Source organism: Budorcas taxicolor, chromosome 23 (assembly GCF_023091745.1).
Source record: "Budorcas taxicolor isolate Tak-1 chromosome 23, Takin1.1, whole genome shotgun sequence".
NCBI lineage: Eukaryota > Metazoa > Chordata > Mammalia > Artiodactyla > Bovidae > Budorcas > Budorcas taxicolor.
Genome location: NC_068932.1, coordinates 25,263,179 through 25,284,476, shown reverse-complemented (window position 1 = coordinate 25,284,476; position 21,298 = coordinate 25,263,179). Strand labels below are relative to the sequence as shown.

Genomic DNA, 21,298 nt, shown 5'->3' with positions numbered 1-21,298 from the left:
AAGATACCCCATAGGAGGCATTGCCTAAGTTGAACCTTAAGGACTGAGTTAGTCTGATGAAGGAACATTCCAAGCTGGGAAAAACAAAACAAAACAAGAAAAGCATATTAGGCAAGAACTGACATAGTGCAAAAATGACATGGTGCACGAATAGAGACTAAAATAGTTTATTTTTATTGAAGTGTAAAATATGAAAAAGAAAGTACATGGGGGTCAGTGGTGGAAAAGGAATTCACAGAAGGCCGATGCAGTAGGCAGGATCCAGATCACAGAATACCTTACAGGCAGTGTTAAGGAAATTGGATTTTAACCTATAGGTGATGAGAAGCCACTGAAGGCATGGACATTGATTTTTATTTTAAATAAATTACTTTGGAAGTAGTGTTGTAAACTGATTGGAGGTGTGCTGATCTAGGAGTAAGAAAATCATTTATTGCAACCTTTCAGAAAATATAAAAGGGTTTTTTTAATGGTTTTTAATAGCCAAGTAATAATGGTGCTTCCCCCTATTCTTTCATAAATCATCCTGGAGCAACAAGGAAAACATGCAAAAAGAAAAACACAAATTCTATACTTAAGGAAAATATAACCCTGAAACACTATACGTGGAAATGAAGCCAAAGGCAGTGAAGGACAAACAAGGTACAGACAGGCACCAGAGCAAAAATGCCTGCAGCTACAATCTTAGATCAAGCTAGAGAAATAGAGTTCTCTAAAGATATTTTCAAAGGAGCAAAACTAACAACCTATTATTTGGAACAAAGGGAATTGTAGCCCAGGAACTGGCAGTGGAAACGTTCCTGGAACTGGTTGGTGACAAGAAGCTGGAGAGGTATGGCTGGATGAGAAACACTCAGGTGGTTTTACCTTATAAGAAAAATCCATTAAAAGACTAATTCTATTCACTTTTATGGGATTCCTTGATGGCTCAGTTGGTAAAGAATCCACTTGCAGTGTGGGTAGACCTGGGTTTGATCCCTTGGTCGGGAAGATTCCCCTGAAGAAGGGAACGGCTACCCACTCCAGTATTCTGCCTGGAGAATTCCATGGACTGTATAGTCCATGGGGAGTAATTTAGTTTTATAGAAACTTACTGAGAACCAAAGGGGACTCTTATTAAGCTGAAAAAGAACCTTGATCAGAGCCCTGATCCCCAAGATGAACCTCCTCAAATAGTTCAGCTGGAAGAGCTCATATCATTAAAAAAAAAATAGGTAACAATAAAAAAACATAAAGATGGAAGAAAACACAGGTTATAAAACAACAAAATTAAAGAAGAGAGGAAAAAGAAAAAACACAGAGCAGATATAGAAAAAAAAATGTTTCCATGAAGTAAATAAAAACTGTGATCACATTGGTTAATTTTAATGATTCAAAATAACTCACATGATGAGATTACCATTATAAGAGAAGAGGTCAAAGCCTAAATACAAGAGCTCAGGAGAGATATGTTGAGACAACAAAAACAGATAAAATATAAGCTGGCAATGTGCATGAAAAAACCTTAAAAACAACAACAGCAAAAAAGGAAGAAAGAAGCTTGTGTGTGCTAGTCACTCAGTCGTGTCTGACTCTTTGACCCCATGGACTGTAGCCCTCCAGGCTCTTCCGTCCATGGAATTCTTCAGCCAAGAATACTGGAGTGGGTTGCCATGCCCTCCTCCAGGGGATCTTCCCAAACCAGTGATCAAACCCAGGTCTCCCGCATTGCAGGCAGATTCTTTACCATCTAAGCCACCAGGGAAGCCTGCTGCTGCTGCTGCTGCTAAGTCGCACAGTATCCAACTCTGTGCAACCCCAGAGACGGCAGCCCACCAGGCTCCCCCATCCCTGGGATTCTCCAGGCAAGAACACTGGAGTGGGTTGCCATTTCCTTCTTCAATGCATGAAAGTGAAAAGTGAAAGTGAAGTCGCTCAGCTGTGTCTGACTCCTAGCGACCCCATGGACTGCAGCCTACCAGGCTCCTTCATCCATGGGATTTGCCAGGCAAGAGTACTAGAGTAGGTTGCCATTGGCTTCTCCACCAGGGAAACCTGGACATGGTTAAATACTCATGCAAGGATAGTATGAATAAAACTGTTCGTATAAATCTCATTTTGCTCAGGGAGTTAAACATACCGGAAGAAAAAAAATTGATATCTCGCCTTTGCTTTTCTGTCCACTGTACACATTCTAAGTGTCTAGAAGAAAGACAGCCAAAACACAGAAACTTTTGAGAAATTAAAAAGGAAGGAGAAATTGAGCCAATTAAATGAGATATATTCCAGCGGAAAGAATCAACATAGTATTACCGACCATAAAACATACACCAATAAAATAAAATAGCATGCAAATATATATATATATGATCTTTACATATCAAGGGCAAAAAATACATGAAGACGCATAGAAAGCAAAAATGTGAGACTAACCACAGACAGTAACATTCCATAAGTTAACAAAACAAAGTTCTCATGGAAAGTAAATAATACATAAGTTTTATACTTAAAAGATGATATTAAAGCATAAAGGGGATAAACAAACATATTTTTGGCATTCAAGAATTCATCTCTCGTGAAGACTTTACTAAAAGACAAATTTCAGACAACCAAGAAATAAATGGGAAACTCTAGTAAAAGGACTGATGGTGAGCACTGAATTCATTTACCTATAAAACTAAAATAAAAATAAATGCAGGAATTCTGGTTTGAGCAGAATATAAATGTTCCAAATGATTTAATTAGCAAACTGAGGTTGTATAGAAGGGAGACAAAAGGCGATCATAAACACACATACTATTTTTTTCTACCTGTTTTCAACAGTGCTTAATAAAATATTTAAACTAATAGAAAATTGCATTTCAAGATAAGAAAGCAAACACTAAAAGATAATATAACCAATCAAAACTGGGTGGTAGAGGAATTAAAGAGAAAGTGGAAGAACTAGAAAGGCATGGCAATGCACTAACTTTTAAACTGCTCACAGGAGGAAATCAATAGATTATATGAAATAGAAGATGCAGTTTTTTTGTTTCATTTCCTTGTACTGCATAAAGTTTTCTGTAACTGCAGGCCAATATCTATATTTGTTTTCTAAATGGTCTCATATACTCTTTTTTTTTTTTTTAATATTATTGTTCTGGAAACCAATAGAATTTTTTACTCTTTAATCAGTATTAAAACTTCTTTTGAAAGAGATATGAGTTCCATTATTCAATAAAGTTTATTGATTCCCTATTACATTGCAGACCCCCTATTTTAGATGCTGGGGTAAGATATTAAACAGATCATATAATTTTTTTTAAATAAACAATTATAACTAAAAACTAAGTATACACTGTCAGAACTAAGAGATATCTCTCACATTGATCAAAATCAACCCTCAAACCCACCTATGAGGAGGAAAGGACGCTGATTAAGTACTGATGGGCAACCTACTTACACCTGTACCTGCAGTGTATATTATTGTTTACCTGCAATCCATTGACTTTATTTCATTTCATCTTACCTGATTGAGAGTTGGAAATAACAGTATTTAATCCGTGTTTACTTCATTATTAATGAAACTCAATGTTTTGCTCAAGAGCACGGGTCTTTTGCATTATTTGGAGCACTGTAATTTTACTGTTTCCCATTTCTTTCTTATTATTTAGTAATAATAATAAATCCTTAAAACCCTTCAAGACTCTGTGGAATCTACCAGCCTATGCCTTTCTGATATCACCTCTAAACTTTCCAAGTCTCATTTGCCACTTCCCTCATCTCCCTGAACTCTATATATTGGAGTGCCCAATGGCCCAGTCTTTAGATCTCTTCTCTATCAACACTTGCTCCTTTAGTGACTTCAATGTTGTGGCTCGAAAGTATCAATACACTGACACCCTCCCAATTTATATCCCCAGCCCCTAACTTTCCAAACTCAGCCTCAAATTTCTACCAACCCCACATCTGTATCAGGGGCTCAAGAAACCATAGAGTACAAGAGACCTGGCTCCTCATCCCCCTCTGACTGCAGACTCTGGCCATTCTCTCCCTGATCACCAACCAAAGAGGTCTCCCCAGTTCATTCTAAATAGAAGTATCTACAGACACCCACAATTCATGGCCCCTCATTTATTTTGATCCATAGCACTGCCATTATCTGATATATTCTGTAACTAAATTAATAGATGGTATAGAAGATAGATAAAGAGAAAGCAACATTTATATAACATTGTTTTGGTGCTTTATAGATTTAACTGATAAATGTCATCCTCTTAGCAACCCATGAAGTAGATACTACAATTTTCCTCTTTTTATAGATGAGTCTAATGAGGTAAAGATCATTCAGCTGTTTGGCAAGGGGCTGCCATCTATGGGGTCACACAGAGTTGGATATGACTGAAGTGACTTAGCAGTAGCAGCAGCAGAATAAATGCTGGCTGTCAGGCTCTAAACTACAGGTCATTAGCCACTATCCTTCATGGCCTTTCATATCAGTGTGTGTGTGTGTGTATATATATATATATATATATATATACACATCATCTACATATTTTTCCTGTCTCCCATTAGCATGTAAACAGGAACTCTATTGTGTTTAATATCTTACCCCAGCACGTAAAACAGGGGGTCTGCAATGTAGTAGGGAATCAATAAACTTTATTGAATAATGGAACTCATATCTCTTTCAAAAGAAATTTTAATACTGATCAAAGAGAAAAAAATTCTATTGGTTTCCAGAACAATAATATTTTTTTTAAAAAAAGAGTATTTGAGAACATTTAGAAAACAAATATAGATATTGGCCTGCAGTTACAGAAAACTTTATGCAATAAAAGGAAATGAAACCAAAAAAAAAAAAACCTGAACATTTTAAGTTCTAAGTCATATTTCCCAGAAACAATTCTGCCATGTTCATCATTTTATGCACTATTAGAATTAAGAAAAGGGCAGTCAGATTGGTAAATTCATAAATCATCCCTGTGCTTTTACCTTAAAAAATTAACACTGAGAAAACAATAATAAAGCCTTAAACTGGGGCCATAACACTGGGAATAGAATGAAAGGAAACCCTTGAGAAATAACTAACAGTGATATTAGCAGAGGCTGTGGGTTCATTTAATTTTAACTGATGACATCCAGGTTTCTACCTTGAATGATCTGGCAGAGTAACTCAACTCAACCATCAACTACCCTATCCTGAGGGTAGCTGAAATTCAAAGGAGACATGGCAATTATATTTTACCTATGTAATAGCTACACTGAGACGGCTGTTAGATATGTAGGCCTGCTGTACATGATAGAGGTCATAACACATTGACTTGAGCATTACCAGAACGTGGAGAAGATGCTCAAAACCATGAGATCTCCCAGGCAGTGGCGGGCGGGGTGGAACGGGGTGGGTGGTGGTGGAGCTGGTGGTGGTTAAGAAGGTCAAAGGCAGAAAGTTAGGGAATACCAAGCGTAGTGCCTGCTACTGTGGATTGTGCATGGTATGTATTCAATAAATGTCTAGGAATAAGAAAATTGTAGTATCAACAACCTGCCAAAATTTAGGAAAAAAGTTCCTAAAATTCTGGCTTTTAATCAAGCTGAGAAACCAGTGATTATGTAAACACAAAAATCTCTCTTTTACTCCTTCTTTTGAGCTTGCTTTTGAATGGCTGGCTACTTTTCCTGTATCATGCATGCACGTGTGCTAAGTCACTTCAGTTGTGTTTGACTCTTTGCGACACTATGGACCATAGCCCACCAGGCTTCTCTGTCCATGGGATTCTCCAGGCAAGAATACTGGAGTGGGTTGCCATGCCCTCCTCCAGGGAATCTTCCTGATCCAGGGATCAAATTGGTGTCTCTTATGTCTCCTGCATTGCCAGGAGTGTTCTTTAGCATGAGCGCCACCTGTGAAACCTCTCCTGTATCATATTAGACCTCAAAAATCTATGCAGCTAATTTGTAAAAAAGAAAAAAAAAGTAACTGCTACATGTAGAGTCAATCAATAAAACAAGCAGTCATTGAGCAGGATTTGCAAAGACATCTTGTTAGGGTGAAAGTTCAGTGTAAAATGTGTGTATAAAACATTGTCCCTATTCTCAGAGAGTGCAAAATACAATTTGGAAATAGACAACTCCACTAAGACTGAAGTAACAATGCATAATAGCCTATGTGCTAGAGGAACAGCAGATAATAAGAGCTTCACAATTTCAAGGAAGAGTCGTACCCAACTTGGAAATACCCAGAAGGTCTCACAGAGAAGATAGTCCTACTCTGGACAGAGAGGCCAGGAGTGAGGCAGAGAAAATTTACGGAAATTTCAAAGGTCAAAGGTTCCTAAAGGAAGCAGTCTGGAAAACAATGGACTGGAGAAAGGTGGAAAGGCGGGGGTTGGGAGGAATCAAACTTGCCCTCAAATCCAAGTATGATTTATCTCAATAACATACACATACACACACACACATACACACACACACACACACACACACAGAGTCCATCCCTCAGTAGAGCATCTTCTTTTCTTTTCCCTCATTTAAAAATCTATTTTGCATCTCCTTCCAGTGAAACTCAAACTCTAAACCAAGGCTTCCCTTGCCTGCCTAAAAATGTTAGTTACATCCAGTTTTCTCTAAGAGTCATGGAGTTCTTGGAGTCAATTTGGGGCTTCACATTTGAGGGGGTGGTAGGCACTGGAAAGGAAGGGAAAGATTTAGTGAGACCTAGATTTTCACAGAAACAAAATCCTAGAAGGCTTAATTTCTTGGAGATTTTCATCTCCACATTAGACAAGTCACTTTGGACAGAAATAGAATGTGGCTTTGATAAATTACTTATCTCATCTCTGATTACTCATTTCTAATGAGACTTGATTCCAAGTAATCTCAAACCCCAGCCCAAGTCCTGGTCATTTCAACATCCCATTGACAAAATAAAATGGCAATTCCACCACAGGATTCAGAGGGCCACTAAAGTTCCCTGTAAACAATAATGACCCATAACACCTTCATCTTTCCCCAGAAGTCTGGGGTTTCCCCAGGGGACTGGGTACCCAAAGCAAAGAAGGGACAGCACCCCAGCTCCACATCTTTACAGCCTCTGGAAAGCCATCCTCATATTCCTAGTGATCAGTTGGACTTCACCCATGCATCTTCCCTCTACCGGTGATGGTGTACCTGGACTCACCTGAATGAATATATATTCATCCTGGACCACCAGGGAACTGATGTCGATGGAGCGGGCAAAAGGCCCACTCCGAGTAGTCTCGGCACATTCCTGGATCCTGCAGGTGAGGTAGTGAGCATCTGCAACGGGAGGGAAGAGCAACACTTAGACACAGGGGAAAATGGTCAGCAAAGCTCTCAGCACACAGAGCTTTACCTCCTGGGAACAATGATGCAATTTAAAACAACCATTATATTGCATTTTCTTGTCCACAGAATTTGTAATAATTTTTTTAAAAAGAATATGTGGTTCAGGCAAGGGAGCAGGAAAGAGTTAATTTTATAGCCTACCAGTTAAAGAGAAATTGGTACAGATTTCTGGAGGAACAAATTTGAAATATCTATCAGAATTTTAAATGTACATATCTTGTACCAATAATGCTAACTCAAGTGATGTTTTCTAGAGAAATGTTCATATATCTTCACAAAGAGGCAAGGGCAAAAATGTTCATTGTGGTATTGTTCACAGCAATGAAAAACCGGAAACTGGCTAATGTACATGAACTAAGGAACACTTAAATAATCAAAGGTACAGATATAACAAAGTACCACACTGCGAATAAAAGAGACTCCCCAGATGGTGCCGCGGTAAAGAATCCACCTGATATGTAGGAGACACAGGTGACGCAGGTTGGATCCCTTGGTCAGGACGATCCCCTGGAGGAGGGCATGGCAACCCACTCCAGTATTCTTGCCTGGAGAATCTCATGGACAGAGGAGCCTGGTGGGCTATAGTCCATGGATTGCAAAGAGTCAGATACCAGTGAAGCGACTGAGCATGCATGAGCACCCGTGGCATGATCCAATTGATGAAAAAAAAATCAAATAAAGATGTCTTTATAAATATAGGTTTGTGCCATAACTGCATGGAAATAAAGTGTTTTAAAGAATACCTACACAAATGAGCTATGATTAATTCTGGGAAAAGGAATGGGCTTAAGGAGACAGAGTTGAAGCGGGGCCTTTCCTTTTTATATTATATGCATCTTTATTTTGTCTACAATAAGAATATATGTACTTATTATATAATTACTTGTAAAATCTTCCTCAATCAACCCCTGAAATCTATACACTGAATGAGGAATCCAGGAGTCCACAGGTGCATTTCTATAAAGAAACCTCTGCATACACTTGCTTTAAAAATAATGGTGTTTAAAAATAAATGGGTCAAAGTAAAAAGTAAAGGTCACTTTAGGGTTAAAAGCAGAGAACTCTTTGTTATTGCCTAAATGACATGCATTACTACATACATCTAATGCATTTGCCCACTTAAATATGTACAGGTGTGCATGAGTACTGGAGGAGACATTGGAAGGAGTGGTAAGCAGCAGAGACAAATGAAGGCAACACTTTAAATGAGCAAAAATTTATAATAACTGAGTTTATAACGAGGGTACTTTAAACTACCCCTAATTCTTGTTCTTTAATTAAGTGATTGATGGAATGATCCAGCAAGTACTAGTGTGTATATAATGTAGTGGATATTATTTTAAAAGCACCAGGAATATGGCAGTGAATGAGGCAGAGATTTTCTATTCTGAAAGGCCCTGCTGTCTAAGAAGGGGTTCACACATAACTGTAGCTAGCTATTACACACATTTATTAATGAACACGATGCTAATTTGACAAAAAAAACGTGTTTTGGTAGGAAATAAATTCATTACATGTGACAGCCCTACTTTTTAAATGTCTGTATCTGGGCAAAGTCAATTTTCTTTGGTTTCCTAAACCCAGACACATCAAACACTGATTTCATTCTCTCTATCAGCAGTCTCATCATCTGCCCAGCAGCTCAAGCCTCTTCACTTTTCTTTCTTCCACATGACATGCGACCCAGCTGGTCCAAACCTTGAATTCTGTCCCTAAAGTGCTTCTAGAATCTCTCTTCTTCTATCCGTGACCCTTGCCACTTGCCTCAACAAGGCCTTCCGTTTCACAACTGCTACTCAGGTGCAGGATGGATTGGAAACTGGCTGAACCTGAGGAAAGGAGCCAGCATCGTCTCTCAACCCTAACCTCAGCTAATCCCTCCTGGGTCAAAAACCAGCAACAGTTCTGACTGACAGGGGACAAGGCCCAGATATTTTTCTGTGAAATAGAAGGTCTTTTACAACTAGCCTTGGAAATCAAATGTCTAAGCGGCCAGGTGAATAACAGAAGAGGAAACTGAGTTGGGAAAGATGATGAATGACAGCTGGCACATGGCCTCAGTGTCTGGGATCACTGCGGAACAGCTGGGACTGTAGTAACATGGCCAACACTTGCCTCTTTATGGGGGAGCTGCTTCTCTGCATCAGTCATCACTGAGATGCAGGAATAAGATGTTCTGAGTTTCTACATAAAGGTAAAGGTCCCAACTTGTTTAATGTGAAATTTCCTAATGTTTAAAAAATTGACAGCTAATTTAAATTTAAAATATGATGCAGGCCAAACAGTACAAGGCCAACCAAAACAAACCTACAGCCCAAACAAGCCCAGGAGCCATTCCTTTGGCATCTTGATTCTGTGGTTTGGTCCCTCCCTACCCTTCAAAGACACTGCCCCATCCCCCTATGCCTGATGCATTAGCAAGACCAGCTTGCTTCCCATTTCCGTGAGTGCAGCCTGCAGGCCCCTTCCTCTTTGTCTCTGTCCACACAGGAAGCCAAGAGTGGCCTGGCTTTGCACCACTGGCTGGGAGGACAGGGAAGGCAAGAAGCCCAGGCTACCGTTTGGAGCACATGGCCTGTCCACCAGGAATATTGTTGGCCCCACACTGCCTGAGTAATTTGTTCCTAGAATAAAGCACTGAAACCCAGCAAAACGCTGTAAATACATGTAAAGAAACCACAAGTGTTGACATGACAACCCGCTTTTTTCCTGCCAGCTAGTGCCCTGGAAGGCTCCTTATACCAGTAATCAAAGGTGTGCACAGGAGGACAGCTGTTTATCCCTCCCACAGGCTCATTTCCTCCCTGTCTGTTCGTTATTTACTCCCACACCTGGACACTTTGAAAAAAGAATCAGGTGCATTCAAGGCCACCCCAAACAAAACCAAAACCTACCTAAACCTTGGCCCCTAGTAGGTCAGCTATTATGCCAAACTTACCCTATTTGCTGGCTCCCACCCTGATTGCCACTGCCTAGCATGGAACAAAAGGTCCAATTCAACAGGAAAGCAGCACTAAAATGAGTTTTAAAAGTCAGGGGCCTTGTAGTTTTTGGTCAGACTCATATCTGAGAAGTCTCAATACTTTTATTTTCCAAAACAAAGAGACACAATAATAAGCGCTTGCACCTGCTGCCTGGGGAGAACCCAAAATGGGGAGGCTGGGGAGAGGAATGAGTCAGGTGGGCCAGGCTACCAGGTGAAAGTGACCGGAGGTCACAGCACATTGTGGGTGTCATAAGGTGAGCAGGGGTCACCACTTGGCTCAAGCCTCTAATTTGCCAAAGGTCTTAAATTTGGACTCGGAACATTATCTCCAAATGAGGCTGAATAACGATTCTGTGATGAAACCGAAAGCACATATTTATCATATAACTTGAGATCCCCAAATAGGCTTCTAATGACTGTGACACTTTTTAAAATAATTTACTCATTTACTTTATTTTTGGCTGGACTGGTCTCCATCTCCATACGCAGGCTTTCTCTAGCTGTGGTGTGATGGCTGCTTATTGCAGTGGCTTCTCTTATTGAAGAGCATGGGCTCTAGGGTGTGCAGGCTTCAATAGTCGCTCTCCAGCTCGAGAGCACAGGCTCAGTAGAAGGGCTTAGATGCCCAATGGCATGTGGAATCTTCCTGGACCAGGGATCGACCTCCTGTCCCCTGCATTGGCAGGAAGATTCTCAACCACTGGAACACCAGGGAAGGCCTATGCCTGTGGCACTTTTGTATGCTTTAATAACACAAGATGCCAGATAAAAAGGAAGAGGTCCAGGTCTCTGAAGGATATTGTTGTGTAAAAGAAAGGCCTCTGAAGGTAGAAAGTTGTTGTTAAGTTGCTCAGTCATGTCTGACGTTTTGCAACCGCATGGACTGCAGCACACCAGGCTTCCCTGTCCTTTACCAACTCTGGGAGCTTGCTCAAACTCATGTCCATCGAGTCGGTGATGCCATCCAACCATTTCACTGTTCCCTTCTTCTCCTGCCTTCAGTCTTTCCCAGCATCAGGTTTTTTTCTAATAAGTCAACTCTTTGAGTTAGGTGGCCAAAGTATTGGAGTTTCAGCATCAGCATCAGTCCTCCCAGGGAATATTCAGGACTGATTTCCTGTAGTATTGATGGGTTTGATCTCCTTGCAGTGCAGGGGACTCTCAAGAGTCCTCTCCAACACCACAGTTCAAAAGCATTGGTTCTTTGGCATTCAGCCTCCTTTATGGCCCAACTCTCACATCCAAACATGACTACTGGGAAAACCATAGCTTTGACTAGACGGACCTTTGTTGGCAAAGTAATGTCTCTGCTTTTTAACATGCTATAAGGAAAAGTGAGAAATTCTAATCCTGAACTTGCTACTTGCTGGTTATCCTTGGTTAAGCAGTAGTACCACTTTTCATCTGTGAAGTGCAAACAAGCTCGTATTTGTCTCTCAGGACTGTCATCGGGATTAAATAAGATTAGGTATGAAATATGCTTAGTTGAATACATTTTTAAAAACCAAAAATTTTAGTTCATTTTTTATTATGAAGAGAAAAAGAAGGGGATTTAACACTCAGTATCTTTCATACATTCAATTAATAGCAAGTAATGTTGTGCTTTATTGTGGGGAATCAAAAGACCATGACAGCACAAGTCCTACTAGTAAAGTCATACTCTGGACTGACATCACTGATCATTTTCTCTAAATGCTATAGGTGGTCAGACAAGAAAAAGCATACCTGAGCTGGAATAATCAAGGAGGACTTGAAGATGGAGAGAGTGCTTGTGTTTAGCCTGGATGGAGAAGTGTTCTATGAGAGAAGGGAATTTTTAAGAAAGAGAGTAAAAACGGTATGTGGATGTTTAGGTAGGGAAAGCCCTTGGAAGGTATTATATAATTACATGATAATTGGTGGACATTGATACATCCTTATTTTTTGAACTTAAAACCAGAAAGACTAGACTTAATGAAATTCTCATTTGGTTACTCTTGTGGTAAAACCTGAGAGGGATTTCCCAAATGGTTGAAAGCAACATAATCTTCATGACTAGTGTATTTCTAAATATCAAATGCCCTAATAAAGTATTTCTAGGATTTGGTACAGTCACTCCTCCACTTACAAAAATAAAAGTCAAAGGCTTTGTTCCTTGCCCCGTGACTAGAGATCTGCTTCATAACTTTATTGATTAGTTATAAGGTGGTACCCAGAGAAGGCAATGGCATCCCACTCCAGTACTCTTGCCTGGAAAATCCCATGGATGGAGGAGCCTGGTAGGCTGCAGTCCATGTGGTCGCTAAGTCCGACACGACTTAGCGACTTCACTTTCACTTTTCACTTTCATGCATTGGAGAAGGAAATGGCAACCCACTCCAGTGTTCTTGCCTGGAGAATCCCAGGGACAGGGGAGCCTGGTGGGCTGCCACACAGAGTCGCACAGAGTTGGACGTGACTGAAGCGTCTTAGCAGCAAGGTGGTACCATCACACCACTGTGCCAGCCTCATGCCTCCCCATCTAGTAGATGGTGGCCCAAGGGTCTTATTTGGTGAAAGGAGTGACTTTACATTCACTGATTCGTTTCTTTTGTATTTGGTCAAGGTGCATAGAGAAGCTGCATGCATCAGACACTCCCTGAGGTTCCAGAAACCTGAAAATATAAGTCTGATTCTTGCCCTCAGAGGAATCCCAGGCCAGTGACAGAGATAGAATATTTACATAACTGAACATGCCTGGCATCTGTGCTGCACAGAGGCTAATCAGAGAACCTAGGAATTCTGAAAGAGTATGAAGAAGAAACCCCAGCATCATTAGTCTTCCCAACAGGCTGCATCTCCACCAGGAGTTTTGTAAGGCAAGCTTCTCATCCATCTACATCAATGAGTTTCACAGTGAAGTCTAGCATTTTTCACTGTGTCAAACCTTTCCAAAAGGATCACCTCCTTAGAAGCCTGGATTAAAGTCTTGTCATCTTTGCTTCTCTCCTAGCACTGACTTTATAAAGCTTCAGTAAATGCAAAATGCCAAAGAATGCCCAAACTACCATACAACTGCACTCATCTCACACACTAGTAAAATAATGCTCAAAATTCTCCAAGCCAGGCGTCAACATTACGTGAACCATGAATTTCCAGATATTCAAGCTGGATTTAGAAAAGGCAGAGGAACCAGAGATCAAATTGCCAACATCCATTGGATCACCGAAAAACCAAGAGAATTCCAGGAAAAAACATCTACTTCTGCTTAATGACTGAGCCAAAGCCTTTGACTGTGTGGACCACAACAAACTCCAGAAAAGTCTGAAAGAGATGGGAATACCAGACTACCTGACCTACCTCTTGAGAAAACTACATGCAGATCAGGAAGCAACAGTTAGAACTAGACATGGAACAACAGACTGGTTCCAAATAGGGAAAGGAGTACATCAAGGCTGTATATTGTCACCCTGCTTAAACTTATATGCAGAGTACATCATGAGAAATGCTGGGCTGAAAGAAGCACAAGCTGTAATCAAGATTGTCGATAGAAATATCAATGACCTCAGATATGCAGATGACACCACACTTGTGCCAGAAAGCGAAGAACTAAAGAGCCTCTTGATGAAAGTGAAAAGGGACAATGAAAAAGTTGGCTTAAAACTCAACATTCTGAAAACTAAGATCATGGCATCTGGTCCCATAACTTCATGGCAAATAGACAAGGAAACAATGGAAACAGTGACAGACTTTATTTTGGGGGCTTCAAAATCACTGCAGATGGTGACTACAGCCGTGAAATTAAAGATTCTTGCTCCTTGGAAGAAAAGTTATGACCAACCTAGATAGCATATTCCAAAGCAGAGACATTACTTTGCCAACAAAGGTCTGTCTAGTCAAGGCTATGGTTTTTCCAGTAGCCATGTATAGATGTGAGAGTTGGACTATAAAGAAAGCTGAATGCTGAAGAATTGATGCTTTTGAACTGTGGTGTTGGAGAAGATTCTTGAGAGTCCCTTGGACTGCAAGGCGATCCAACCGGTCAATCCTAAAGGAGATCAGTCCTAAGTGTTCATTGGAAGGACTGATGCTAAAGCTGAAAGTCCAATACTTTGGCCACCTGATGCAAAGAACTAACTCAATGGAAAAGACTCTGATGCTGGGAAAGATTGAGGGCAGGAGGTGAAGGGGACAACAGAGGATGAGATGGTTGGATGGTATCACTGACTCAACAGACATGAATTTGTGTAAGCTCCAGGAATTGGTAATGGACAGGCAGGCCTGATGTGCTGCAGTACATGAGGTCGCAAAGAGTTGGACACGACTGGGCAACTGAAGGGCAAGTTAAGCTGAACTGAATTACATTACATTTTTGTTACATTCAGATTTATGAGTATGTTTTTCTTTTGAGAGTGTTAAATATTCAAACTATCCTAAATGTCATGCCTCCTTCCATCTCAGAGAGGAAAGAAAAAAAAAAATTTTTCCATGATTCTCTCAACTTCCATCCCTTTGGGTATACACATATTGTCAAAATTTTAAAAAGTGAATTAAAATTGTGAACAGAAAGCAAATTCTGCTCTTCAGGTCTTTTCTTAGAGAAATACTCAGGAGCTATTTATTTTAAATAAACAGCATTGTGTTGGGGAAGACTCTTGAGAGTCCCTTGGACTGCAAGGAGATCCAACCAGTCCATTCTAAAGGAGATTAGTCCTGGGTGTTCTTTGGAAGGAATGATTCTAAAGCTGAAACTCCAGTACTTTGGCCACCTCATGCGAAGAGTTGACTCATTGGAAAAGACTCTGATGCTGGGAGGGATTGGGGGTAGGAAGAGAAGGGGATGACCGAGGATGAGATGGCTGGATGGCATCACCGACTCGATGGATGTGAGTCTGAGTGAACTCCGGGAGTTGGTGATGGACAGGGAGGCCTGGCGTGCTGCGATTCATGGGGTCGCAAAGAGTCAGACACGACTGAGCGACTGAACTGAACTGAACTGAACTCTCAAATGCAAATAAGTGAAATGGAGCAGATTTCAAGAAACCCTTAAAAAATATTTAGCTTCCAAAAGCCTCCCTTTTCTCACCTGGGGAGTGGGGCTAACCTATTTGTAGGCACAGTGCAAAACAACAGAGACTGACATTTTCAAAAAAATGTCCAATACAGCACCCGAGACAAGGTAGGTCCTACAAAGCAGCAAGAAAAGAAAAGACAGCTACCATCCCTCCCTATTGTGCTTTTGGATTTAGAGTTCTGTGAAACTTCTTTGTACCCACATGAAAATTCTAGAGTTTTTTCCTTCCTATGGCATGAGGGTAGTCTCACAGAGTTACAGATGTTTAGAAATCATAGCAATTCTGAATGCCTTAGGATTCCTAATGCTCCATTCAAGGCTCTTTCTGCTCCACCCACTAAATATACTGACTGTGAATATGATGAGTAGGTGGTAATGATGATGATGATAATAAGTAACATTTTTGAGCCTTCACTCTGTTGTCTGGTTCAATAAAAAATATATGTACTAAACTGATTATTACAAGAAAGTAAGAGCCATGTAGGAATTATTGCAACCCAGATAAGAAGTCACAACTATTATGATTTCTTTTCACAGATGAGGGAACTTAAGCAATGATTAAGTAAATGTACCTGAATTCCATGGCTCTAGAAGGTGACAGAGCTGGGATTTGCACCCAGGCAATTGGACACCAGAACCAGTAATCCTAACCATTGTGTATTTAAACTGTGAAAGGAAAACCAGGCTGAGAATCAGACCAGAATCCATATTCTGGTTCTTTCCCTGTCACTGACTATCTACCTGTGATCTTGGGCCAATTGTTACATATCTTGGTACTTTTTGGAAAGTGATACAATTTGAAAACTTCAAATACAGTCCAACTATTTTCTTTTTTTTTAATTCTGAGATCCTTTTTCAAGTAAAAGTGAAACTCACTTAGCTGTGTCTGACTCTTTGTGACCCCATGGACTATATAGTCCATGGAATTTTCCAGGCCAGAATACTGGATTGGGTAGCCTTTCCCTTCTCCAGGGGAATCCTCCCAAGCCAGGGATCAAACCCAGTCTCTCCCGCATTGCAGGTGGATTCTTTAAGGCAAAATTATTTGCCTTACTAATGAAGCCTGAATGCTCTGTTAAGGTGTAATGGGTTTAATCTTGGCTTAGTGAGAAAGTACAGTAACTCATGAAGAGTTGATAATGGTTCCAAGACAAGGAATGGTACTACACATGCTATGGGTTTTGATTCTACAAATGTGAAGTGAAGTGAAAAGCCAAGGAGAAAAGGAAAGATATAAGCATCTGAATGCAGAGTTCCAAAAAATAGCAAGGAGAGGTAAAAAAGCCTTCTTCAGCGATCAATGCAAAGAAATAGAGGAAAAGAACAGAATGGGAAAGACTAGAGATCTCTTCAAGAAAATTAGAGATAACAAGGGAATATTTCATGCAAAGATGGGCTCGATAAAGGACAGAAATTGTATGGACCTAACAGAAGCAGAAGATATTAAGAAGAGATGGCAATAATACATAGAAGAACTGTACAAAAAGGATCTTCGCAACCCAGATAATCACGATGGTGTGATCACTCATCTAGAGCCAGACATCCTGGAATGTGAAGTCAAGTGGGCCTTGGAGAGCATCACTACGAACAAAGCTACTGGAGGTGATGGAATTCCAGTAGAGCTATTTCAAATCCTGAAAGATGATGCTGTGAAAGTGCTACACTCAACATGTGAGCAAATTTGGAAAACTCAGCAGTGGCCATAGGACTGGAAAAGGTCAGTTTTCATTCCAATTCCAAAGAAAGGCAATGCCAAACAGTGCTCAAACTACTGCACAATTGCACTCATCTCACATGCTAGTAAAGTAATGCTCAAAATTCTCCAAGCCAGGCTTCAGCAATACGTGAACCATGAACTTCCTGATGTTCAAGCTGGTTTTAGAAAAGGCAGAGGAACCAGAGATCAAATTGCCAACATCCGCTGGATCATGGAAAAAGCAAGAGAGTTCCAGAAAAATATCTATTTCTGCTTTATTGACTATGCCAAAGCCTTTGACTGTGAGGATCACAATAAACTGTGGAAAATTCTGAAAGAGATGGGAATACCAGACCACCTAACCTGCCTCTTGAGAAATCTGTATGCAGGCCAGGAAGCAACAGTTAGAACTGGACATGGAACAACAGACTGGTTCCAAATAGGAAAAGGAGTACATCAAGGCTCTGTATATTGTCACCCTGCTTATTTAACTTCTGTGCAGAGTACATCATGAGAAATGCCAGACTGGAAGAAACACAAGCTGGAATCAAGATTGCCGGGAGAAATAGCAATAACCTCAGATATGCAGATGACACCACCCTTATGGCAGAAAGTGAAGAGGAACTCAAAAGCCTCTTGATGAAAGTGAAAGAGGAGAATGAAAAAGTTGGCTTAAAGCTCAATATTCAGAAAAAGAAGATCATGGCATCTGGTCCCATCACTCCATGGGAAATAGATGGGGAAACAGTGGAAACAGTGTCAGACTTTATTTTTGGGGGTTCCAAAATCACCGCAGATGGTGACTGCAGTCATGAAATTAAAAGACGCTTACTCCTTGGAAGAAAAGTTATGACCAACCTAGATAGCATATTCAAAAGCAGAGACATTACTTTGCTGACTAACGTCCGTCTAGTCAAGGCTATGGTTTTTCCTGTGGTCATGTATGGATGTGAGAGTTGGACTGTGAAGAAGGCTGAGCACTGAAGCATTGATGCATTTGAACTGTGGTGTTGGAGAAGACTCTTGAGAGTCCCTTGCACTGCAAGGAGATCCAACCAGTCCATTCTGAAGGAGATCAACCCTGGGATTTCTTTGGAAGGAATGATGCTAAAGCTGAAACTCCAGTACTTTGGCCACCTCATGCGAAGAGTTGCCTCATTGGAAAAGACTTTGATGCTAGGAGGGATTGGGGGCAAGAGGAAAAGGGGATGACCGAGGATGAGATGGCTGGATGGCATCACTGACTCAATGGACTTAAGTCTGAGTGAACGCCGGGAGTTGGTGATGGACAGGGAGGCATGGCATGCTGCGATTCATGGGGTCTCAAACAGTCGGACATGACTGAGTGACTGAACTGAACTGAACTGAACTGAGCTCATGTACAGGTGTACTTATTTCAGAGTTCTACAAGGCACACATATAGCTTATGCTTGAGAATTTCCAATGAAGAGAAACTCACTACTTCACAAAGCAGTCAGCATCATTTTGGGGTTGGTTTAATGGTTACACACTTGTTCGCTGAATTGAAATCTGCTCATTGGAAATTTTACTCCACATAAGAACCTTGTTAGACAATTGATGAAAAAATGATACCAAAAAAATATCGCTTATATTTGTTTTTTCAAACATGTGAAACCCTGGAAGATCACAGAAAGGTTAGAAAAGCTTGTCTAAGGTCTAACAGACTCTAACTGACAGGGTTAATTCCCCAACTTAACTCAGTGAAAGTCACTCAGTTGTGTCCAACTCTTTGCAATCCCATGGATTATACAGTCCATGGAATTCTCTAGGCCAGATGGAATCTTCCCAATCCAGGGACTGAACCCAGCTCTCCCGCATTGCAGGCAGATTCTTTACCAGCTGAGCCACCAGGGAAGCTCTAACTCTTACGGCACCACATTAATACTCTATTGACACTCAGTTATCTCTTGGATGGGGAATGTGTATGTGACTGAATACGTGCATGAAGGAGAAAGATAGAGAAGAAGAACATGAATAGGAATATTCACAGGGGACATTGATGACATTCAGAAAGAGATGATTTCCAGAAGAGAATGGGAGGAAAAGTCATTAGAATCTTTAATCTCGCAGCAGAAACAGGCTTCACACTGTTATTAACCAAATTGGTTGGCTTTGCCCTGTTTAAACTGTGCCAAGGCAAGAGAGAACTCAATGGTTTTAGTTTAATCTGGAAATCTGACTGCCAAAGAGGAGGCCCAGGATTGGGGAAGAGTGGAGATTCTTACAGCAAACGAAGAAAAGGGGCCTATTCATGTTGGATTTGTTCCGGAGTGTGGGGGCCAAGTTTAGAAACAGGATTGTCAGTGCCACACCATGGCACTGAAGAGCCACACGCCCTGATGCCACACCTGCAGTCCCTTCATTCCAGGGCAGTGCTGTCCAATGCGCACACAAGCGGAGACGCTGTGCCACGCTCAGTCACTTCAGCCGTGTTGCTCTGCAGGTGCTACAGAGCCGAGTAATTCCCGACCCCAGTACCAAGGCTCCTTCTCCAGGCTTACTGAGGACAACTGCCCCTGGGCTGTGACTTCAGTACCGTGCAAGGTACAGAATCCACACAGCAGTGTTCCTGAATAGGCACCTGGATAAAAATCACATTGGGAGTGTGTGCTTCATAATATGGAGACTCCCAGGTCCTGTGTCAGACCCCCTAAAGCAAAACCTCTGGGGGGATCCCAGGAATCTGCAATGAAAACTGCTCACCAGAGGATAGTCATGAATGCTACCTGTTGAGCAAAATGGCCATGTGAACTGTGATGAAAGAAGATGAAGAGAAATAGAATTTACTGTTCAAGATCCCTTTGACTATAATTTTCAAAACAGCAATTGGCAAAGGTATAACATAGGGTTAAGGGTCTGAAACAGGCTGATTAATGAGCAGGCTTTTCAATATGCCAATAGAAGTGGTATAATGAAGGAATGTCTGAGGAATTAAAGAAAAATAATTATCTAAGATCCACTTATTCATCTGATTTAACATTGTTAGAGACATTATTGTTCTTTTAAATATATGAATTACAAAAGGACTCAAGGGATCTCGGTATTATTTAATATACAAACACAAATATTTGTGTTTATTTGTCACCTTTATATTTTCCTTGGTAAATGTTCTGTTCAAACTTTTTCCCATTTTTTAATGGGTTGTTTCTTACTCCTATGTTTTAAAAGTTCTTTATGTGTTCTGGGTATAAGCCCTCTGTGAGTTATACGACCTACAAATAGTTTCTCCCACTGTCTTTACTGTGTCTCCTGAACAATTTTTTTTAAAATTTTGATGAAGTCTAATTTATCAGTCTTTTACTTTATCAATTTTTCTCCTGGTGTCAATCTAAGGTCAAAAAGATATTCTCCTCTATTTTCTTCCAAAAGCTTTATAATTTTATATTCTACATTTAGAAATATGACCCATTTTAAATTAAATTTTGTATAAGTTGTAAATAACAGGTAAAGGTTTGTTTTTCCCATATGGTTGCCCAAATTTTTCCAAAGCCATTCATTAAAAATTATTATCCTCTCTCCACTCAATGTTTTGTATCCTATAACCCTGCCTTACATATTTGTTCTAGAAGCTTTCCCCTCCAGTTTCCTTGTGATATTCTATAAAGAGAATCATGTCAATGAGAATGATAACAGTTCAGTTTTTTCCTTTGTAATCTATATGAATTACATTTCATTTTCCTACTTTTCATGCACTGATTGGACTTTCAGCATAATGTTGAAAAGAGGAGTTAATAGTAAACATCCCTGCCTTTTTCCTACACTTATGAGGGGAAGCATTCAACATCTCATTATTAAATATGATGTTAGCATTGTATATTTCATCAGTTCAGTACAGTTCAGTTCAGTTGCTCAGTCGTGTCCGACTCTTTGCGACCCCATAAATCGCAGCACGCCAGGCCTCCCTGTTCATCACCATCTCCCGGAGTTCATTCAGACTCACGTCCATCGAGTCCGTGATGCCATCAGCCATCTCATCCTTGGTCCTACCCTTCTCCTCCTGCCCCCAATCCCTCCCAGCATCAGAGTCTTTTCCAATGAGTCAACTCTTCGCATGAGGTGGCCAAAGTACTGGAGTTTCAGCTTTAGCATCATTCCTTCCAAAGAAATCCCAGGCCTGATCTCCTTCAGAATGGACTGGTTGGATCTCCTTGCAGTCCAAGGGACTCTCAAGAGTCTTCTCCAACACCACAAAAGCATCAATTCTTCGGTGCTCAGCCATCTTCACAGTCCAACTCTC

At 40.6% G+C, this 21,298-nt stretch overlaps 1 protein-coding gene across 1 annotated transcript in view; it reads right to left on the bottom strand.

The window, feature by feature from the left end:
- The window catches only part of SORCS3 (sortilin related VPS10 domain containing receptor 3), a 650,006-nt gene that overhangs the window by 161,922 nt on the left and 466,786 nt on the right, over nt 1–21,298 (bottom strand). The window contains exon 7 of the mRNA XM_052660938.1: nt 7,139–7,257. Coding sequence (XP_052516898.1) covers nt 7,139–7,257 — 119 coding nt within the window. The remainder of the gene's footprint in view (nt 1–7,138; nt 7,258–21,298) is intronic.